This window comes from Puma concolor, chromosome D1 (genome assembly GCF_028749965.1).
Source record: "Puma concolor isolate L17-30 chromosome D1, mPumCon1.1.hap2, whole genome shotgun sequence".
Taxonomy (NCBI): Eukaryota; Metazoa; Chordata; class Mammalia; order Carnivora; family Felidae; genus Puma; species Puma concolor.
In genome coordinates, this window is record NC_141676.1 from 8959325 (window position 1) to 8977775 (window position 18451).

An 18451-nucleotide genomic window follows, 5' to 3' on the forward strand; every position below is an offset into this window, starting at 1 on the left:
TGTAGCAGAGGCGGGACTTCGAGTGACAGGAACCTCAACTATGTGGTGACTCAGGCTCTGGGCAGCCTAGGCCTTTCCTTCACGGCTCAGCCTGATCTCCTTCAACTGGACTTGGGAAGTGTAAGTAGAAGAGGGAGGGAAACCCGGGCTGGTCTCTTCCCCCCCCCCCCCACCTCCCTCCTTTGCAGCCTATGCAATCATGCTTTGCCACTGTTTTCATTAATCTCGGCTCCACGTTTCCTATATCTTCTTGCTCTCCCCGCATCTGCACACCCACACCTCCCCCGGCCTCTAGGCTGTCTCTGACTGTGCTTGGAAGCAGGCAGTGACGGGTATGTCCACCTGTCCCGCTCGCCCTGCTCACTTCGTCCCCTTTCTCTTGCCCGGACGGTCTTTCTGTGCCTTCTTTCCTCCCAGAGTCTGCACTCAGAGCCCTGCCTGTCGTCTCTTGTTCTCTAATCAGCTTTAACTTGGGTTCTGCTTTGGCCTGAAGATTTCAATTAGGACCGAGTGTAATGGGCGGGTTTCCGGTATCCCGGCTGTCTGATCTGAGTGATTCAGGAACTCCTTATTTGAAGTCCGGGGTTTAAATACAGGCTGGGATTTGAACGGAGCCGGAATACTTGACTTCAGATTTTGAGTGCGGGTGAGGAGTTTGGGGTTTGACGATTGCTGAACACCTAATGTGTGGATCCCAGAATCACCCACTAGGTCTGCTGTTCTCTGGGGAAGACAGATTGGGAAGCAGTGAAAAGGGAACAACAGGGAAGGGCCTGATGTTTGGCAGAGATGCTAAGCTCCGGGTGTGTGTGTATGGGGTGGAGGTGGGGTCTGGGAGATCCCAGATGGCTCAAAGGAGGGGTAACAGTCATTTCTCTGCTTCCAAGGCTGACACGCCAGAGGGCCCTCATGGGAGGGGCAGGGAGTCTGCTTTCAAAGAGACTGCAAACAGATTGCACACTTCACTTCCTTTCTGGGATCACAGTTTAAAAGCCATGATTACTTTTTGAGCAGTCGGCGTCTTGTCTTCCCTGTAATACACTGATTTTAGAGAAGGGGACTGTGGTGAGGAGGGAGGGGAAGGGGAATCCCCTGGCCAGGGGCCTGCCCACAGAGCTCCCTTTGTGGTTGCTATGGAAATGGGCATAATAGGAACAAAACAGAGGCACGTCGCCTGGCAACCGAGGAGCCCAAGGTTCATCACACACACTGTGTGTACACATCAGGGAACCCCCTGCGGGGAGGGAGCAAAACTTCTGGGGAAGCTGGGGTATCCTAGTGATGACGAGTCCTAGAACTCACCTAGCTCTGCCAGGGAATCTGCAGGACTGTGGTGTGGGATGCCTCTGAAAGATGATGGGAGTGCCAGCAGGAGGGCTCAAGTCCTCCCTGATCCCTGGGTAGCCTCCCCGAAGATACAGGTTTTCTTTGCAAAGTTGACACCGCAGGAATCCTTATAACTAAAGAAATAGTGTGTGTATCTGTGTGCGGGTGGGGGGTGAGGTATCCATGTAAAAGACCTGGCCGAAAAGATCATGTCCGATTTTCCCAAAGCATAGGACCTGCAGGGGACTCAGAATACAGTTCCTTCAGGACAGAGCACCTTGAGGGCAGGGATTGCATCCTGTCAAGTTCTCCATTCCCTGCACCACCCCCCCCCTCCTTGGGCCCCTGGCCTTGTGTTGGACGCACAATAACTGTTTGTGTAGCTGCACGTGAGGTCTGTAAGTGGAGTGATTGCTCCCTGGAGGTTGACCTTGAAGGGAAGTGTGGGGTTCAGGATGCTGTTGTGAAAAGAACAAGGGCTGTGGGGCCAGTTGTACCTGTAGTTGGTTCATTCATTCATTCCTTCATTCACTCATTCATTCCACACAGTGTTCTTCATTGATTGTTACATGCCAGCCTCGGCTCTAGGCGCAGGACAGACAGCAAAGAACAAAGAATTCCCTGCCCTCATGGAGCTTAGATGCCAGTGGGAGTTTTGACCCCTGCTTCTGAGGGTTTTGTGCCTTTAGGTAAATCACTAACCCTCTCAGACTATTCCTCCCAGAGCATGTGAGGATTAAATGAGCTAACACATGATAGTGCCTGCTGTGGCATTAGACACAATCACCATTAGAGTAGCTTTGGGGGGGGGGGGGGGGGGGAGAGCCACAGCTGTGGGCAGAAGGAGAAGGGTTGGCAGAAATTTCCAAAAGAGTGTGTGTGTCTCCAATCACATCATTGAAAATTGTTGAATATATTTCCCTTCCCCTGCGCTGTGGAAGCTAGCCTAGGAAATCCCAGCTCCAGCAGGCACGATCTTGGCTTTGTACGGGGCAAGGGTCTGGGTTACCCCATTCTCTACACTCCTGCTTGGAGTGGGGCAACAGCCAGTCCCCAGGACCATCCCCCACCAGGGATCTTGACACTCTTACCTCTGAATGAAGTACCTGGACAGTAACCCCTGCTCTATAGCTGCTCCAAACCCAGCCCCTCCTGCCTTCTTCTCTGTTGACCAAGAGGGTGGCCAGGACAAACAATGCAGCAGATAAGTTGGCCTGGAGCCCAGGACACTAGCCTCTGCTCTTTCACTCCTGGGGGGCTGACGGAACCCAGGCTGCAGTGAGGGCACAACACCCACACCCTTCCCCCGCTGTTCCTTTCCTGCTCCAGCCCCTCCCTCCAAACTCCCAGAGCCCTTCTGCAGATCCCCTGTGTCTTTGTGGCAAATCATCCGAGCTATCCTTCTGAAAACCTAGGTAAATCCACTCCCATTTAAATATGTCCTGGGAAGGGGCGCTTGGATGGCTCAGTCGGTTGGCCAGTTGGGCGTCCGACTTCGACTCGGTCATGATCTCACAGTCTGTGAGGTTGAGCCCGGCGATGGGCTCTGTGCTGACAGCTCAGAGACTGGAGCCTGTTTCTGATTCTGTGTCTCCCTCTCTCTCTGCCCCTCCCCCACTCACGCTCTGTCTCTCTCTCTCTCTCAAAAATAAACATTAACATTTTTAAAAAAAAAATATGTCCTGGGAGGGGCGCCTGGGTGGCTTGGTCGGTTGAGCGTCTGACTTCGGCTCAGGTCATGATCTCATAGTCCGTGAGTTCGAGCCCCGCGTCGGGCTCTGTGCTGACAGCTCAGAGCCTGGAGCCTGTTTCAGATTCTGTGTCTCCCTCTCTCTCTGCCCCTCCCCTGTTCATGCTCTGTCTCTCTCTGTCTCAAAAATAAATAAACGTTAAAAAAAATTAAAAAAAAAAATATGTCCTGGGAAAACTTGCACTTTCAAGGAACCAGATGATTCATTTCATAAAGTTAGATATCCTTTGGTACACTGTTAGCAGTGGTTACTTTTGGGGAGGGGGCCTGAGGAGGGGAGGAAGGAGATGTTTACTTTTTATTGTCCTACCTTTCTGTATTGTTTACATTCTTCACCAGATGGAGGCATTGGTTTTATTTAAAAAATGTCAACAAGGATTGTCTGACTTGGAGCCTTACGGGCCACTTTATCTGTATTCTTGGTCCATTTTTGAAAAGCCGAATAAATGTTTCTGAAAATGAAATATGAATTAAAAGCCATTGGTTGGGGCGCCTGGGTGGCTCAGTCGGTTAAGCATCCGACTTCAGCTCAGGTCACGATCTTGCGGTCCGTGAGTTCGAGCCCCGCGTCGGGCTCTGGGCTGATGGCTCAGAGCCTGAGCCTGCTTCCGATTCTGTGTCTCTCTCTCTCTCTGCCCCTCCCCCATTCATGCTCTGTCTCTCTCTGTCTCAAAAATAAATAAAAACATTTAAAAAAAAATTAAAAAAAAAAATAAAAGCCATTGGTAAAGGAAATATAGTAGCTCTTGGTTTTTGTGTTTTAAAAGCATCCCAAAGTTGAAAAGTTTGTATACATATATACATATGTATGTGTGTGTGTGTGTGTATATATATATATATATATATATAAACTTAAACAAATTTTTTTTAATGTTTTATTTATTTTTTAAGACACAGACAGAGCATGAATAGGGATGGGGCAGAGAGAGAGGGAGACACAGAATCCAAAGCAGGCTCCAGACTCTGAGCTGTCAGCACAGAGCCCGATGCAGGATTCGGGGCTCAAACTCACAAATCGTGACATCATGATCTGAGCTGCAGTCCGATGCTTACCAACTGAGCCACCCAGGCACCCCCCCCTTTTTTTTTTTTAATAAGGCAGGTTGGGGGGGCGCCTGGGTGGCTCAGTCGGTTGAGCCTCCGTCTTTGGCTCAGGCCATGATCTCAGGGTTTGTGAGTTCGACAGCCCCATTCATAGGGCTCGCGCGGCTGTCAGCACAGAGACGGATTCTGATCCTCTGCCCCCTCTCTCTGCTCCTCCCCCGCTCACACTCTCTCAAGAATAAACAAACATTTAAATAAGGCAGGTTCTAGGGAAGGTGTACAGAACAAAATGGAGAGGGTGCTTCTTTAGAAATCCTGGGTCTATGGCTGTGTTTGTGATGTGTGTGGTGTGCCTCTGCCATGGGTTTGAGTCCCTATCTACGTGTGTGTATGTGTGTGTGTGTGAGTGAGAGAGAGAGAGAGAGAGAGAGAACGTTCTTGCACACACACGAGCAAGTTAGAGACAGTAGACATAGACACAGAGACATAGAGAGAATGCTAGTGCCCCAGTCTCTGCTTTGTCTGTCTGTCTTTGCATGTCGATGCCTGTCTGAATGTCTACACGTGTGTCTCCACCTCTCCGTGTCCATTGTATGAGTCTGCACAGCTATGGCTCCTTTGCTATGTCTTCCCTCCCCCACGGCCTGTACCCTGTGCTGGTAACTGGACCTGGGACACAGCCCCCAGGGCTGGCAGCAGAGTTGGCTGCTGGGTATTTTTAGCCTGTAAACATGTTTGCCATTTCAGAGGACAGGACCGCAGGTCTCAGCCCTAGCCCACTCATGATCTTGCAGCGAGGAGGGAGCTCCGGCCTGGAGCCAGGTCTTCTCCTGGACCCCCCAGCCTGGGGTCTCCCTTCCTCAGCAATCGGGAAGGAAGGAAAGCTTCCTCGCTGCGGGTAGTGGGTGGCCGCCTAGGAGGAAGGATAAGAGGAGTCGTCGGGGGAGAAGAGAATGGGGGGTGGAAGGGGACTGCGTAGCGCCAGAAGGCCCCCCTGCACCCCATCATTAAGCGGTTAATAAAATCTCATGGGGTTAGAAGTGGCTGTGGGAAATCGCAGTAAATCTGGAAACAGCGTCCTTCCAAGTGGGGAGGTGGGGGAGGGACTCGGATAAGAAATGGTAGGTAGAGGAAAGGCGGGCGCTCCGGCCTGCAAGGAGTCTGCAGAAGGGGGGGGGGGGGTGGGGAGGCTGCCGGCCTGACTCCCATGTCGCTGCAGCGGCCGGAGCAGCACCGTGGTGCGTGGGGCCCTGGTGACTCCACGTGGGCACCCTAACTCCAGGGGTGGGGCCAGCGTCTTCAGACCGGCTTTGTGGGGGGAGGGGCTGGGGGCCCTCCGAAAGGGGCGAGGCGAGAAATGGGCGCGGCTGCCTGGAGCTCAGAAACTAAGTGAGGAGGAGACAGGGGCCTGGAATTTGAAGTGTAGGTTCCTGGGTTGAGAGAAAACTCAAAAGGTCCGCGCCAGGCTGGAGGTCGCGGCCGAATCACCCAAGCCCCCCAGCCGCTCCCGCAAAATGAGCTGATTCGCGGTTCTAGCTGGGAGGATGAGCCTTGGGGAGCTTCGAGGAGTTTCTGGCCGAGGAGACCACACACTGCATACGTTGGGGGTAGATCCAGGCACGCGCCAGGGACGGGGGCACTAGATGGGGGCAGGGTAAGGCAGCCCCTCGGACGTGCGGCGCCCCCACGTCCCTGCGACCCCCAGTGGCCCCCCCACCCCCACCCCGGCGGCCCGCTCCCGGGTCCTTTTAGGGTCGGCCCCCGCTCGCCTGTCCCAGCCCCAGTCCGGCCCCGCCCGGCCCCGCCCTCTCCCCACTGCTCGGGGCAGACCCGCCCGCCGGAGCCGGAGTTACAAGAGCCGCCTCCGCGCGCGGGGGCCCGGCCACTCGGAGCAGCTCCGCCGCGGGGACTGCACCGCCCGCCCTGCCGGACCCGCCCCGACCGGGGCTCGCCGCCTGCAGCAGCCGCAGCACCGCGACCTGGGGCCCCGCGCGGGCTATGGCTGTGCCCTGGGGCTGAGCGCGCAGGTAGGGGCACGGGGCGCACCGCGGGAACAGGACTCCGCGAACGCGCGAGGGGAGGTGGGCTGCAGGCTTTGGGCCGCGCTCTTGGGCCAGGCGCGCTGCGAGGATTCAAACGGCGTGGAGCAAGCTAGGCAGCCCCGGGTCGCGCGGGCAGGCGACGCGTCGCGTCGCGCCGCGCCCTGGGAGCCGAACTCTGCCTCCGGAGGTGGGGCGCAAGTTGGGCAAAGTTGGAAAATCGCTCCGAAGCGCGCTTTGCTCCAGTCCTTACTTCTCTCGAGGGCTGATTGTTAGTTCTACTGCCCGGCAGGGAGCCCTGTTCCTGGTCCGGGGGCCCCTGTCCCATCCCCTCCTTCTCTGGGGCGGTGGCTCAGCGCACTGCTGTAGCTCCTATTCCGTGTTTACTGGAGAAGTTTCCGAGGTCGCCGCCGCGGCCCCTTGGCCCCTCCCGGAGCCCCCGCGCTCCCGCGCCCCCTCCGCTGTCCCTCCCCGCTCCCCACACCTCCGCCTCTAACTTCGCGTCCGGAGTCCTCCCGGCCCCACCCAGTTCTGTACCACCGGCCTCTCCCTTTCTCAGCCCCCCTCCAGCTGCCCCGCCCTAGTCTGGCCGCTCCGCGTTCCCGGCTCCAGAAGACTCCCTGCTTCCTCCGGGGCGGCGCTGCCTGGACGTTTGCAGCGCGCCCCCCGGCGGGAAGGGTGGGAGTGGGGGTGGGGGGCGTAATTAGGGAGATTCCAGCACTGGGGTGGGCGGGGAGGGGGGGGCGGTGTGGCGGCCCGGCCCTCGGGACCGCCCCTTCCCCTTCGGGGGCGGTGCGCTCTCCCCCACCCCACTCCCAAACTCGTCGGGGCGGGATGGCCCCCGCCCCAGCGCCTGGCTCGGCGCCAGCAGCCTGAGGAATGTGGTGGTTGGAGCCGCTGACTAATTCAAACCAGAACTCGGGGAGGAGTGGTGAGGGGCAAAGGGGAGGAGGGGAAGGGGCTGTGTGTGGGAGATGGGGGCAGGAGCGGGGCCCCGCGTAGGAGGAGGGCTTCGCTGCGCTCTCTGGACCCTCCACTCCAGCGGTGCGCTCTTGGAGAGAGGGTTGGGGGACGAGGTCCTGCCACGGAGTTGGAAAGGCTTGAGTGCTTAGGGTGTGTTCGGAGAGCGGTGTTATGTAAGGCTTTCCCATGCAGGGAGAGGGTGTGCAGTGTGTGAGGGCCTGGCCCTCCCTTGGCTGGGCTGGGCGCCCCCTGCAGTGCCAGGGCCGGGGATGTGGGGGCGCAGCCCTGGGCGGAGCTGGCCGCGAGGGATACGTGGGGTCTGAGCAGGCCTGGCTGTGCCCCCCTTGCGTGGGAGGGGAGCCGAGTGGGCAGAGGGGGCAACTCAGGGCTCTAGTTGGGCGCCTGCACCCACAACGTGGCCACGGAGAATTGTGTGCGTGGTGTGTGTGCTCTCGCCTTTCACTGGGTGTGGCTGCAGAGGGGTGGTGGTGAGGTGCCCCGAGGGAGTTTGCGCGGTGGCCGCTGAGAGCCCTGCTCTGTGTAGTGGATTTGTGGAAAGGCAGGGTGGGATCATCCCATGGCAGTGGGGTCCTTAGAGAATTACCTGGCGTTTTGGAGGAAGAAGGACTACGATATTTACCTCTGTGTCCCCAGCACAGCGCTGGGCTCCCAATAATTGGTTTTGAAACAGTTCCTTCTTTAGAATCCAGCCTCCGATGACAGGGTTCACCTGCCCTTCCTTGCACTGCCCCGCACTGATAGGGGCTGGGTTGATGTTGTGAGGCATAGTGACAGTGTGGGGCTGTAGTGACAGGTGAAGGCGCGGGAGTGGGGGGGCGGGAAAGAGGAAGAGACTGAAGATGCCTTGGAAGGCATTTTCAGGCCTCCACACCTATGCTGCCCCAAAACTGGGGGAGCAGGGTCCGCTTTCATTTTCCTCTTTTCCGCCGCCCCCCAGGAGGGAAATCCCTGGAGCTGGGTGTGGCCCTCACTTCCTTTCCGAAGCTGAATGGGGAAGCTTCCTTCTACTTGGCCCAAAGGGATTGATGGGTTGGGCCAGCCGTCGGTAGGCAGAGTGTGCAGAGTGGGGAGCAGAAGGGCACCCCAGGCTTAGGGGGCACCTCCTCGCTCTGAGCTGTGAGCTGTGGTTGGAAGGAGGTGGGGGTGGGGCGGGGTAGGAGAGGACTTGGGATCTTGAAAACTGGGCTAGCAGAGGACACAGGGTCTGCAGGGTTCAAAATGGGGATCAGGGGGTGTTCTAAGCCCCTCTGTAAAGTCTTCTCCTTAGGAGATTATATGCAGAGACACTGGTCATTGAACAAGGACACATAGGGAGCCACGTAAGTCGTGCGGGGCTTAGTGCTGCTGACATGGAAGCCCTTAGCAATGGCTCAGGGTCCTGGTCTGGGCAGTTCCTTGAAGAGCTAACCCCACAGAGCTGAGGACTCGTACCAGCCGGACTTGGTTCAGGGTCCTGAGGCTACAGGTCCAGGGCCCAGGGTGGGATAAGAGAGAGTAAACCATGGGAGACTCGTGGAGACGGGAGGGGGTGGGGGAAGGCCAGCAGCAGACAAGGGCAGGGAATGGTATGGGGGTCTCCGGGATCACCTGAACAGGGAGGCCCTGGGTGGAGGTGCCCAGGCATTGCCAGGCTGGATTCCTTGGCTCAGCTCGGAATTGGCTGGCAGGCCCTGGTGGAGCATGCTACCCAGAGCCTGAGCAGCTGGTTTGAGAGGTTGGGGCAAAGCTGTGGGGGCGGAGGGGTGTGTGGGGCTCTGGGGTGTGGTCACTAACCTTCCTCAGAACTTGGGAACCGCCCGGGGGACAGACAGAGGCATACCAGGAGAGCTAATCCTACTCTTCATGGGAACCCTCCCACTGCTGGCTCTCCCTGTTCCCCCCCCCACCCCCCTGCCCCCGCGCCCCCAGGTTTCTCTCCCTGGAGGTGGTAAGCCTGTGCATGCCCTGTGCACGCGAGGAGAGGAAGGCAGGCGGCTGCTGGGGAGGGTTTAGAATGTGCTGGTTTCAGTCGGGTGGGGGCCAATGTCTAGGGCCTTTTGCTGTTTCTTTGTCCCCCATGGGCTTCATCCAGGCCCCCTGGGGAGCTGGCATGTCCCTGGTCTCTGCCCATCCCTGCTGGGCTCCCAGTCCTTCCGGAGCAAGGTCGCTTTCTTCCATGCCTGGCGTGGGGGCTGCATGGATGGGCCACAGTGGGGCTTAGCAGGAATGAGTATGCACACGGGAGTTTTGAGAGAGCCCCTCTTCCTCACCCTGGCCTCACTTCCTGCCTGTGAGACTGCTGGGCTGTTGTAGCTGGAGGTCTTGCGTCCCAAGCATGGAGGTTTCACTGTGGCCTTGAGTCCCGGTGACCACTAATGTCATAGTGGGGAGGTGTGTGTTATTACCTGTGAGCAGATGGCCCTCTGGCTATGCATGGTGGCCCTGGATGTGTCACTTTGCTTGCCTGTGGGACTTTTAGGGCAGGGGACAGCAGTGGGACTCTGCCCGGGTAGTGGAGGTTTCATAGGGGCTGGAGGGGCTGCAGATAAGCGCTGGAGTCAGTTTCTCCATCCTGGACAGGTTCTGGGCCCTGGAGTTTGCATCCAGAGGCCCTCGGGAGGGTGAGGATAGCCCTGGGAGTAAGGCTGAGTGATGCCGGACGAGGCACTGCACATGGCTGGTCAGGGAGGGGCATCCTGCCCTGTCCCTGGGGGCCAGAGCGGAGGTTCTAGGGGAAGGGGAAGTGCCTGGAGCTGATCCCGGCTTCGTGTCCTGGCTGGGATGGGGGGCGGCTCTTTGGCTGCAGAGCCAACCGACCGGCCTGGCCCTGCACCCCTGCACTAGCGTGGTCTGACCGCTGGGCGGAGAGCTTGCCTGTGGTCGGGGAGTTTCTGCGCCCTCCCGGCTGTAACCTTCCCCCAGGGGGAGACGGACTGTTCTTCACCACCCCTGCCCCGTGGAGGGTGCCACCCTTGGAGTTGGTGTCTTCGTCCAGCGGTCCTGGGTAAAGGCTCTCTCTTCCTTGGCTGTGTGGCCAGGTGCGGGCACTTGGGCTGGATAACGTGCTCCTGGCCCCAGGCCCGTCACAAGGAGGAGAGTCCCTCTGGGTCAGGGGAGGAAGAGGGAATCTCCCTCCCCGCTGAAAGTGAGAACTTGGAGCTCGCTGGGGAGTTGGGGGGTGGGTGGGAGGAAGCAGCGCGCGGATGGCCGGGGGGGGGGGGGGGGGGGGGGGGGGGGGAAGAAGTGGAGAAAGGTGTCATGGGGGAAGCCAGTGGGCAGCTGCCTGGTGGGGTAGGAGTGGGGATGCCCTGGACTTGGAGGTGCAGAAAACTCCCCATGGTGGTGAGGGGCTGACAGGGAGGAGAGGGCTCGAGTGATGAGGTTGGAGGAACTTCCTCCTTGGTGGGAGTCGTGGGCTGGGCTAGTGGCCCAGAGAGCAAGGGAGCAAGGAGATGGGCAGGGGCACACACATAGAGGGAGACAGACTCCCGGGCACCAGGGTAACAGGTGTAGGTGCCCTCCATGATGGGCAGGGCCTGGGGCTTCCCAGACCAGGTGTCTGCGGGGAGAGGGTGAAGGCAGGGGTTGTGGCCCCGCTCAGGGCTGCGAAGGGTGGAGAACAGGGCTGATGAGCGTCTGTGTGCACACGCGCTGTGTGCGTGCCCTCGTTTTTCTCGGAATGTCTCTCCATACGTGGCAACTGCATACACGGAGGCTCATTTGGAGGCTTGGGCCCTGGAAGAGATGCCACCCCTGTTTGTCCTTGTGCCTCTGGGATGAGGGTCTGCCTGTTGTGTCTGTTCCCAGTGAGTGGAAATATTTGCCTTGCCTTACTGGTGCCTTTCTCTAGAGTGGATCTTAGGCTGCCCAAGCCCCAGAGGGGACGATTCTCTTGGCCTTCGCTTGCTGGGGCCCGGGAGAGTCTACAGGTGGGCTGGATCTGTGTAGCTCAGGATTGCTGACTTGTAGGGACATGGCCTCAACGAGCCCCGGAACCAAAAGGCCCCTCAGATCATGGGCTGTCGGATGCCTGGGTCTCTGCCCATCTGGGTTTGCTGTCCCCAAGCTGTTGGCCAGGAGGTGGCCGGTGTGTGGGCAAAGGAGGCTGGTGGCCTCTTGCCCTCCCTCCTATGCTTCTGGCCCTTGAAAGCCACCTGAAAGGTGTCACTGCTGTCTGGGTGAATCTCCCGCTGCTCCCTGGGTCTTTGGGTCCCCTCCAGTAATCTCAGTCCCTCCCTCTCTTGGGGGTAATGCCCCTCGCACCTCATATCCCTCTAGATGTGCATAGAGGCCTCTCCATCTTCCTGGGGGCGTCTCTCTGGCCCTCCTCCTCCAGCCCAGGTCTCTTTTCTGTGTATCTCTGTCGTGCATCTTTCTCTGTGGTTTCTCATCCTGTGTGTGTATTTTTTTGTGCCCTCCATCCCTCCGCCTCGCTAAAGACTGTTTGCTTTGGAGTCACAGAGTTCTAGAAACCCAGGCTTGCATCTCAACTCTAGCTTATCCTTGGGGCAGTTTTCTTACCTCTGGGGACCTGTTGCTGTGCCTCTAAAACCAGGACAATTAATTATTAATCACACAGGGCCGTGACTGGGATCGAATGAGACCCCAGGCGTGGAACCACAGCACGGAACCTGGCACACCCCAGGAGCTCTGCAGAATTCTCTTTCCCCTGCTCTGTTGGGGGTTTTCGCTCTACGCGGAGCTTTTTATTCCTCTTGGCTGCTTAGTGTTTAGGAGCATAGATCGCCCCCCCCCCCCCGGGTGTGTCCCTTTTTTCGTCGCATATCCTACCCCCTCATCCTATTTTCAGTGTTTGGGACTTTCCCTCTGGTAGAGGTCTCTACCTTGGGTGTGAGTCATTTCGTTCTGTTCTTCGTAGCTTGGGGAATGGCTCTCCCTGCCTTGCGTGTATGGTGCATCTGATCGCTAATGCGCATGCCGCTGGGCTGGCTAGAAGGCCCACTGCTCTTGGCGTCCTCCCCATGGTGGGTGGGAGCACCACCGCCGGTGTCCATCCTTTGGGGGACAGATACTCAAACTTGTGCTCCTTCCGGTGTGCATCTTGTCTTCAGGTTTGGTGCATGGAGGCATCGGGGCCCATGGACCTATCTTGGGGAGTGTGTGTCTTATGGTTCCTGTCATCTTGACATTGACGCCGGTGGCAAGGCTGTTTTTGGCTGTAGCAGCAATTAGGCTGGACTCCCCCCCCCCCCCCCCCCCCCCACGGCTGACTTCATGCTGGCTCTTGGGAGGAAGAGGCTCTGTTCCCTAAGGGCAGTGGGGGAAGGACGCTCCTCTGGATGTCACCCCTGCAGAGACCCTCTGCCCTGGGCATGGAGTCCGCTACTTGGATCCGCCAGGATCTTGTCCCCAATCCACAGAGGTGCTGCACATCCTCTTTGCAGTTTTGAATCGACAGGACAGCCTCGTTCTTCTCTCACTGCTTCTGGCCCGCGTCATGGTGTGTGTGTCCCTGCAGCCTTAGATATATGATCTCTCAGCCTTACAGATGGAGCAGACTTATCTCTCTCTGACTTCCAAGCAGTCCACTGCCTTAGCGGGTCTCCACTCCAGTCCCTCCCATCACGAAGGATACTGTAAGCCAGTGTCAGGTGGGCCTCGGGGCAGGGAGCTGGCAGATCGGGGGTCCTGGGGCCCCAACACTCTCCCGTTCTCACCTCTCTGGACCTCGCCTTCCCCATCTGTAAATACCAGACGGTGCTGTCCCACAGGACTTCCGGCGGTGCCGGAAGTGTTCCACATCTGCCCTGTCTAACGTGGTGACCCTTGTGTGGTTGTTGAGCTCTTGAAACGTGACTATTGCAAGCAATGAGCTAAAATTTTAATTTAATTATTTTATTTTATTAAAATATTTTTATGTTACTTTTTAAATTTACATCCAAGTTAATTAGCATATGGTGTTAAAATACGTTTTTATTTTTTTTATTTATTTATTTATTTTTTTCAACGTTTATTTATTTTTGGGACAGAGAGAGACAGAGCATGAACGGGGCAGGGGCAGAGAGAGAGGGAGACACAGAATCGGAAACAGGCTCCAGGCTCTGAGCCATCAGCCCAGAGCCCGACGCGGGGCTCGAACTCCCGGACCGCGAGATCGTGACCTGGCTGAAGTCGGACGCTTAACCGACTGCGCCACCCAGGCGCCCCAAAATACGTTTTTAAAGTTAATTTATTTTGGGAGAGAGAGAGAGAGAGAGAGCACGAGCAGGGGAGGCACAGAGAGAGGGAGACATAGAATCTGAAAGCAGGCCCCAGGCTCCGAGCTGTCAGCACAGAGCCCAATGCGGGGCTCGAACCCACAAACCTTGGGATCATGACCCGAGCCCAAGTCGCACTCTTAACCGATGGAGCCACCCAGGCACCCAAATTAATTTTTTCAACGTTATTTTTTTATTTTTGAGGGAGAGAGAGAGGGAGAGAGAGTGTGGGGGAGGAGCAGAGAGAGAGAGAGAGAGAGAGAGAGAGAGAGAGAATCCCAAGCTGTGAGCACAGAGTCCGATGCAGGGCTCGATCTCACAAACCGTGAGAGTTGGACACTTAACTGACTGGGCCACCCAGGCGCCCCTTAATTTAAATTAATTTAAATATAATTTAAATTAAGGCAGCTACCCTGTTGACAGCATGGCTTTCAGATGTCTTCCAGCTCCAAAGACTTAGGAATCTCTGCTGAATGTGCAGAATTTCCCAAAGTTCCGAAGACCCTCCTTTGGGTAACCGCAGGGCAGGGCCCTCGGCGCCCCCAGGGGAAGCCTGGCGTTGCCTGACTTGTGTGGGAAAAGAAGGGACCATCTATCTGGGCTTGGTACAAGCTCCAGGGGTGTGGGAGAGACTGGGAGCAGGGACTCAAATGCAAAAAACAGACCCTTGCCACCGTGGTCTCGAATCCCACGCTGGCATCCCTATGTCCAGCCACCTGAATGGGCCAGGGCAGGTGGGAGGGGAGGGTGCTGGTCCTGGCTGTGCCAGAAGGAGAGCCCCGAGCCTGGGTAGTCAGTGGGTGCCCTGCCAGGGCCAGCCTACAGCCCTGGGTCCAAGCGGCTCCTGTTCTCACGGGCTGTGGAGGCTTCACCTTCGAGATGGCTCTCTCCCCTCGTTAGCCGCCAGGCCTGAGGTGCATTAGCCGGTCCCTCCTGAGCCTCTGAGCTGTGCTTCTGGGGACACCTGGCCTGTCTCCACTGGAGCCCCGGCCCCTCTGTCACCCAGGGGTCTGGCCAACGAAGCACTTTGTCTGTCTGGTTTTAGGCGTGACCCTTTGCATGTCTGGAGCTGTTGCGGCCCCAGTGACTCACTGGGGAAGGAGGGAGGGTGGGGCTGAGCTGTGGGCGAGGGTGAGCTGGCTCGTGTTCCCCCCCTTCGCTGGCTGCTGGCTCAGGACCAGGATGCTGGGCAGAGAAAAGGGGCCCTGCTCGAGGAGGAAGAACGGGGTGCTAAGGTGGTTGGTGGCTTCAGAGGTTGGAGAAGCCCTCAGGCTGGAAGCCTTTTCCATCCCTGCCCTGCCTGGCTCCCTGTCTGCAGGGCTGGCTTCCTGGGGCTGGCCGCTGGGCGAAGGCACCTTTAAGTTGCAGCTTCGCTGTTCCGCGTGACTTCCTGTGGTGGCTCCTCTGTTTGGCATTTCTGCTCCTCCGGAGGGATGGTGATTCCCCAGCTCACACCTGTGCCCACAGGCCACTCACTGTCATTGGCTCTGCTCGCCTCCTAGGCGGCTCCCGTGTCATAAATACTGCCTGTATGAGTTCAGGGGGTGGAGGACTGGGGTCTCTGTGGCTGTCTACCCCCCCGCCCCCCACCCCCCGTGCTGTGATCTGCCTGACACCACAACTGCTAAGTGCCCAGGAGTTTCCAAGAGACACAATCCCGTCCTCAGAGGCAAACTCTAACACTTTCAAGAAAGCTGGTAAAGGGGTGCCTGGGTGGCTCAGTCGGCCGGGCATCCGACTTCGGCTCAGGTCATGATCCCACGGTTCGTGAGTTTGAGCCCCGCGTCGGGCTCTGTGCTGACGGCTCGGAGCCTGGAGTCTGCTTCAGATTCTGTCTCTTCCTCTCTCTCTGCCCCTCCCCCACTCACGCTCTGTCTCTGTCTCTCTCTCTCTCTCTCAAAAATAAATATTAAAAAAAAAAAAAGAAAGCTGGCAAATTATAGTTTGCTTTGCCCCTTTCTTTCCTTTTATATTTCATCCCCCAATCCCCGAGAAGGCTCATAAACCTTCTGGAACATTCTGAGGCTAAATGGGTCACACCCAGAGCACCTTGCTCATAATTTATATCCGGGACAGGAACTGAGTCTTTTAAATCTCCCCATCTGGCACACGGAGCGCATTCAGTGAACGTGGCGAGGAGCTGCGAGGGAAGTTAGGTAACGATCTAATGCGGCGTGGAGCGTGGGGCTCTGCTGTCCGTCCCTTGCTGGTCTTCTCTGCCGTGTCTGGTACAGTGTTGCACTTACAAGACGCTATCAGTATGCGTGTATTTATCGACTGGTTGACTAATTCCTGAATGTAAACAGCTTCAGGGTGGGGCTTTGGGTGAGGCTCTGAGTGGTTTTTAGCATCCCCAACTTGGTTTCACAGACCATGCTTCGGCGTGACGCTGCCACCACCATTCTGTGTGGGTGGCTGTGGGCCATGGCTGTATCCAGAGGCCCGCCTCGTGTCTTCCCGGGGCACCTCTGCAGCTGACAGCTCATCCTGTGGCCAGAGGGCATCTTTGCTCCTGAGTGCCCGTACCTATGGGGCCCTGGCTCAGGGCCCGGTGTGGGCAACCAGATGAGCCCTGACTCACCGTGTCCCCGAGGTGGCTTAGCTGTATTCAGGCCTCTCGGGCGTGGGCTGGCTCCAGGGGGTTTGGAGCTTCTTTTTTCTCAGCTGCTGTGCCTGGAACTCCCAGCTGGTGAGGGTTCCCCTGGTCCTAAGGACTGGGTTAGACCGGGTGAGCCAGTGTCACTGTCACAGGGGAAGGAGGGCACCACTGTTCCTGTTTTCAGGGCCACCACTGGCCCCCAGTGCTGGAGGCCCTGAGAAGGGGTGACCGCTGCAGACCCGATGCGGTGTAGGGGAGAGAGTTGCGGACTCAGAGCCCAAGCAGAGTGGTGCTCTCGCTGTGGACTCCGGGCGCACTGCCCTCCCCCCTCCCCCCCCCCCCCCCCCCCGCAATCTCAGTCTCTCCATCTATAAAATGGGGACGGTAACATTTCCCTCCTGGAGCTGTTCTAAAGAACCCACCGAGGACGGTGTGTATCGTGGAGCTCGTGTGCACCAGAACTTTTCACACACGCGCTCTCTCTCCTCCAGCCCTCCGGGAAATCCTATATCGTCTCCATTTTCACAGATGAGGAAATGGATGTTTAGGGAAGTTGAGTGACTTGGCCAGGGTCACACAGCTGGGAAAGATGCAGAGCCAGGGTTGATAGCTAAGTCTGGCCTCCCCTAATCCCCCTCTCTGTGATCCCATGCTGGAGAGTCACGTAGGAATGGAATGATGACAGTGGGGAAGGTTGAGGTTTTGGTCTGGTCCAGAGAGCAGAACACTCCGCCATCTCTTACGGTCGGGGTGCCGAGCAAGCCAGTTGTTGAGGGCGAGTGTCCTTGTCCGCTTTTCCCTAGGCCCTGTGACCGAGATTCCCGACGACGAGAGACTGAGAAGACAGGAAGGAGGGGCGGGCTCCTGGCAAGGCATCCGCTCCTGAACTGAGTCCTGCAAAAGGTCCGCGGGAGGGAGGGTGTGATGGAGGGGATGGGCAGGGGAGGGGAGGGACCCTGTGTGGCATGGGAGGCAGGGCCCTGGGTGGAAGGGATGAGGGGCTGGTTATCTCCGAAGTCGGTTGCCACCAGTGTGCACTTTCCGTATCCTCTGCGGTGCCTTGGGAACATTCCACAGTGGACACGGGCCCCTCGGAGACGCTGCTTCACTCCCTGGGAGCTCACAGCACCAGCGATCTTTGGCTTTCTCATCTCCTCATACCCTCTGAGCCCCCACTTGTCCTGAGCCCTATTTCCTTACCTCACCCCAGATGGAGAAGGAGGAGGAGACGACCCGGGAGCTGTTGCTGCCCAACTGGCAGGGCAGCGGCTCCCATGGGCTGACCATTGCCCAGAGGGACGACGGCGTCTTTGTGCAGGAGGTGATGCAGAACTCCCCTGCGGCCCGCACTGGGGTGGTCAAGGAGGGTGAGTCACCTCAGGGTGCGGGCTGGGTGCTGGAGAGGGGTGGAGGACGGTGGCGGACGGAAGGGCACGGTCCCAGTGGCATCAGGATGGTCGGTACCTGAGCCCTGCCCTCCTCTGCCCCCACTGGGGCAGGCGGTGATGTAGGGCGGTGGAGACGTAGTCCCTAGTCCTCACTCCACTGCTCACGAGCTCTCTCACTTCGGACAAATTAGTTGGCCTCCCTAAGCCTCCGTTTCTTCATCTGTGCAACGTGTATTATGGTGGTTGGACATGCGTTAAATTAAGTCAGTTCGAGGGCCCAGTGCGTGGTGGTTGTGTGTTGTTTCCCTGAGACCCTGGGTGGGGGTCTCACCAGCTTCTCACTCCTCCCTGCTCAGGGGACCAGATTGTGGGTGCCACCATCTACTTTGACAACCTGCAATCAGGCGAGGTGACCCAGCTGCTGAACACCATGGGGCACCACACCGTGGGCCTGAAGCTTCACCGCAAGGGCGACCGCTCCCCTGAGCCTGGCCAGACCTGGACCCACGAAGTCTTCAGCTCCCGAAGCTCCGAGGTGGTTCTGGTGAGTGCCTCGGCGGCTTTTCTGCGCCCCGAGTTCCCCCTGGCCATGCCGACCTGCTGGCCACTTCCTGAGCCTTGTGCCTGCCTGCCGGACCTCTCTTGTGGTTACTTTCCCTACTTTCTCTCTTGTGCGTTCTCTGATGAGCCAGTCTGTGTGTTCCTGTTAGTGTCTGGTGTGCGGCTGATGTTGCCCTGAAAGTCTCCCGTCAGACTCTTCAGAGCCCCACAGCGTGGGAACCCACTCACGCTGTCTGGACCTAGATGCCAGGAGGAAGGTCAGCTGTTTTGTAAGAATCTTCGAAATAGCCTCACAGGTGCCTCACAGGCAGCAGTTTTCAACTTCCAGAGGCCTGGACTCGTCTGTGAGTCAGAGGCTGGGCGGCAAAGTGCCTGAGGGACGTTTCTTTGCTCCTTCTGCCGGCTTCTTTATTTAACACATAATGGGTCCTCAAAGTGACAGTGTTAACCCCAGCACAGAGTCTCAACAAATGCTTTCTTGAGAGGTCCCTGAGAGAATTCCCTCTGCCGATTAAGTAAGCCAGTGAGTCGAGAGGATTAAGTAAGCCAGAGTGAGTCGAGAG

General features: G+C 57.7%; 1 protein-coding gene across 2 annotated transcripts in view; it reads left to right on the top strand.

Moving 5' to 3' along the window:
* AHNAK (AHNAK nucleoprotein) overlaps positions 1–18451 on the top strand; it is a 36966-nt gene continuing 18515 nt past the window's right edge. The window contains exons 1-4 of one of the 2 annotated variants that reach the window (XM_086677169.1): positions 1–120; positions 16743–16842; positions 17150–17306; positions 17684–17871. In XM_086677169.1, the coding sequence (XP_086533295.1) occupies positions 17150–17306; positions 17684–17871 (345 nt within the window). In that variant the 5' untranslated portion in view covers positions 1–120; positions 16743–16842. Of the gene's footprint in view, positions 121–5957; positions 6148–16742; positions 16843–17149; positions 17307–17683; positions 17872–18451 lie in introns of those variants that run through there. The other variant, XM_086677168.1, reaches the window with a different exon arrangement.